The 3,869-nt window shown below is 44.7% G+C and overlaps 1 protein-coding gene across 1 annotated transcript; it reads right to left on the reverse strand.

Moving 5' to 3' along the window:
- Positions 1-144: 144 nt before the first annotated feature.
- On the reverse strand, positions 145-2,639 carry faap24 (FA core complex associated protein 24). Its single transcript, XM_069719625.1, has 4 exons — positions 2,502-2,639; positions 1,375-1,517; positions 1,121-1,276; positions 145-854 (listed from the first exon to the last, which is right to left on the reverse strand). The coding sequence occupies exons 1-4, from the start codon at positions 2,602-2,604 to the stop codon at positions 603-605; spliced, it is 654 nt and encodes a 217-aa protein (XP_069575726.1). The 5' UTR covers positions 2,605-2,639; the 3' UTR covers positions 145-602.
- Positions 2,640-3,869: the final 1,230 nt, after the last annotated feature.

Here is a 3,869-nt window from a genome sequence, read left to right on the forward strand (position 1 = left end):
CCTCCAGTTCAGATTCTGTCCGTCACCATCTTTGGTAGTTCGGAGCGGTTTGGAGCAGGAAGTGACCATATTTGGATGAGCTGGGGGAGGTGAATCTGATTGTAAACCTGACCATACTACGTCCCGCCCACCGATAGCTGTAACCTGACTGCACCACAGGCATGTCAATCAAACAGACACGCCCCCAAAAACAGGTCTTTTTGAATCTTATTTTCTCATTAATGAGGGATTATTTTCAGATGGACCTCCCGAAAGACTGCGAATTTTATGACAGAAGTTGAATGGGAGTCGATGGAGCTGGAGGCTTTTTGGAGCCGACCTCTAGTGGCACTCGGTGGTATTGCAGCTTAAGGCACTTCTGCATCGGAACCATTTTTCAGACCTGAAGCTACGAACACTTTGACATAGAGTCTGTGGTCCCATCTTTACTCTGAGTTCGTTATGTTTCCCAAACTGGCAACTGAACGTCACGTCCCAAAGAGTCAACAGTAAACAAACATCATGTCTAAATGTTTGCACACTGCCATGTTGGACTTTCAGCGCTGCAAGCTTTAAACAACGTGTGTCCGTGTGAGCCGCAGTGTTTCTCCTCCCCGTGGCCCTCACGGTCCCACTGCAGTGTGTCTGTGGAAGAAGCTGTGGACCTGCTGAGCTCCAGCCTGACCCACGATGGCTTCCAGCTCCGCGGGGCTGGCGTTGCAGAGCTGCTGGATGCTGGAGAAGTTCTGCAGCAGGGCCAGAGCTTTGACCCTGCCCACCCCGGGGACCTGCTGCACCAGAGCCAGGACCAACGGGTCCAACAAGCGAAAGGAGCTCTGCCTCCTGAAGGGGTTCTCTCTGCCCTCCCCGTGAACCTGGAGACGACGACAGCAAGTTTGAAAATCAGCTACAGACACGAACTCTGCTGCTGTGAGCAAAATCTCTTTTACTCTCAGCGTCTGTACATGACTCTTTTATTCCCTCAGAAGGAGACAGCTGACTGGGACTCAGGTTTCATAAATGAACAATCAATATCTACCCTTCACCCGCAGGTTGAGATATATATAAACTTCAGCCTAAAATACAACAGTAATGATGACAGTCTGCAGCTCTACTGTGTTGAATATTATGAAATACTTACGATTTGAGTGATGAGCTGTGAAGCCTCGGCCTGCCCGCTCACCGGCAGCAGAGACAGACCCAGCTCGAACACCACAAACCTCTGCACGGCAGGGAAGTACTGCTCACTGAGTCGGGTCTTCTCCACCAACACCAGCTGCTGGAAACTGCTGTAGGCCTTAAAACCATGAAGACCACCGCTCACGTCACAAAGAAACAGCACAGAGAAGCTTTTAGCAAAACTGTTTCGTCAGGCGTCTCGTTCTTTAAACTTACATTTCTGTAGCGAACCAGCTTCCTCTTGTAGCTGTTCCCCGCTATGATGTCGCACTCCGATACGTACAAGACGCTGCTTCTATTGGGCAGGTGGAAATCTGCCACAGTCAGCTCATTCTCAAAGAGGATTTTCACTCCTCCACCTGCAGCAGAAAACGGGCTTGTTTAGGAATACTGAGACTGTGAAAACATTCATCTTTGAGTAAAGATGCACACAGGAACATTTAACTTTTCATTTTACAGCAAGCAAAATAAACAACATCACATATTAGAGGCCACAAAAAGCAGACATTAAATAATAAAAAGTACATATTTCAAACAAAGAAGTGAAGAGGTGCTGCATGTTATTTATAACCCTTAGTTAAGTCTGTCCAGTTACTCTTATCTAACTAAGGCAGCTACTAATCAGTCTCTAACTTCCCAAATACTTTAATGATCCATAATGTAACACAAATCTGTAAAAAAAAAAATAAAAAAAAAATACCTAGCACAATTTCCCAGAGCCCAAAATGAGACATTTATGAATTTATTCCGAATATTTTTTTCTACAAACTGGCAGACACAAACATTTAGTTTTTTATGACAGAAGAGAAAGCCAGCAAATGCTGACAGTGAGCTTGGAGGCGTTTTTTTCTGAATTTGTGTATATAAAAGTGTTATTCACCGCTTAAAAGTTAGTGCTGCAAACAAAACGCACTCAAAATAACATGTAAAGGTAATATAAAGTAATGTTACTTTATTTTTTGTGGTCTTGGCCTTTCACGCTTAAAAAGCTCCAAAGCTGCTCATTGAAAGACAGTAATATAACATCTGTTTTGATGTTCAGTTAGTACCACTTTCAGACTATTTTGTAACATGTCCAATTTTCCCACACAGTTGTGGTGGTGGTGATGATGATGATGATGATGATGATGATGATGGCATGTATGCCGAATTAAAGTCTGAACCTTGAAATTGAAAACATCAACAGTCGGATTGTACAAGGTGTTTCCTTTAAAGCCGAACAACGTTTAACACTAATTTAGACAGCGTTGTGGTGCGAGTGTCTCCAGGCTACTTATACAGAACAGACAGCAACTCGCGCTCTACGTTTGGTACTGAACTGTTTCACGGAAATAATTAATTACCTTTTAAGCTTTGAATAAGTGATGAATTCCTCCATTTCTCGCTGCATATGACATGTCCGTAGGGAGGAACCGCGTTCAGAAACCCAGGCTGTTTGGTCTCCATGCTGCTCCACAGTCTTTACGGAGCTCCAGGTTAGCCTCCACAACGTCAGTCTCTTCTTCTTGTCATCCGTTGATCCAGAGGACAGACCCACCGCCTTGAACGTCGCCCCCTGGAGGAGCGGAGGACACACATCAGCTTTCCAAACACCAAAGCACTCGACCAGCCTCTAATAGTTGTACTAGGGCACATCCTTGCATAAATAATCCCTTCATATCAAGAGGTATCCATATCAGAATGACGATTTGGAAAGTCTTTTTTTTTTTTAAATGATTATGTGTTAGCACTGGCTGAAAGCCATAAAATCAGCAAAACGTGTTCTTAAAACAGCCATATCAAGAATGTATGATCCTCAACAGCAAAACTTTAACTTCACAACCTAATTAATTGTCACAAAATCCAATGAAAAGACCAGTGTGGATTATGTGTTTAACTTCCTTATGGTTTTTGTTTTTTTAATTACAGTTTGCTCCTCGTTTTTTAAATAGGTAGCTCAGCTGTCAGTACACCTGTCCTTGTCTGTGATTGGTCAGACGATACAAGCTCCTCCTCTTTTTGTGTGAACGCGCTCGTGATAGGTTGTGAAACCCGGTGTTGACGTGTTGTTGACCAGATCACGTGACCTCGTTTGTTGGGTTAAGTTCAGCTCGATAAGGACAGATATCCTGGCTATGTTGACCCTGCCTCGTGGTCGAGGTTGTAATAACGGACCTGTGAGCAGGTCGGTCTCCTGTTTCTGAACTTTATCAGAGCAGCGACTTGAAGATATAATACAACCTGCCCTGTTAGAAATACAGAGGCTTGTTTGAACACAACACAGTTTACAACACATCACCGTTTTTTCCGGTTAAGTTGTGCCGCCGTGTAACTGGATCTTACCACGTGTTTGTCTCGTGTCTCTGCAGCGACCCCTCGGGGTCAGACGAGGTACTACACTCCTCCATCTTTTGGTCGACCAGCAGACTGCGGCGGCACTGAAACGGGTATGTTTGTAATGTTTGAAGTAGATGGCAAGCAAACAGAGGAACAGCAAAACATGGCATTAACGGAACCCGTCGAAGTCCAGTTGTTCAGTGAACTGTTGTGTTTCCGGTGAGCTGCTAACGTCAGCCAGCCAGCTGGTCGGTGCGGGTCGGTCAAGTGCAAAAATGTGGCCTTCAAACTTTCATCATTATTTGGTGCAAGAAACCCAGAAACACGTGTACTGTTTGTGGTGTCTTTGTAGTACCTGCTGTTGGAAGACGGTGGGTTGGATCGACAAACTCAGG

Source organism: Brachyistius frenatus, unplaced genomic scaffold (assembly GCF_029030835.1).
Source record: "Brachyistius frenatus isolate BFR_SWC_R1_liver_20210118 unplaced genomic scaffold, ASM2903083v1 Contig_219, whole genome shotgun sequence".
Lineage (NCBI taxonomy): Eukaryota > Metazoa > Chordata > Actinopteri > Embiotocidae > Brachyistius > Brachyistius frenatus.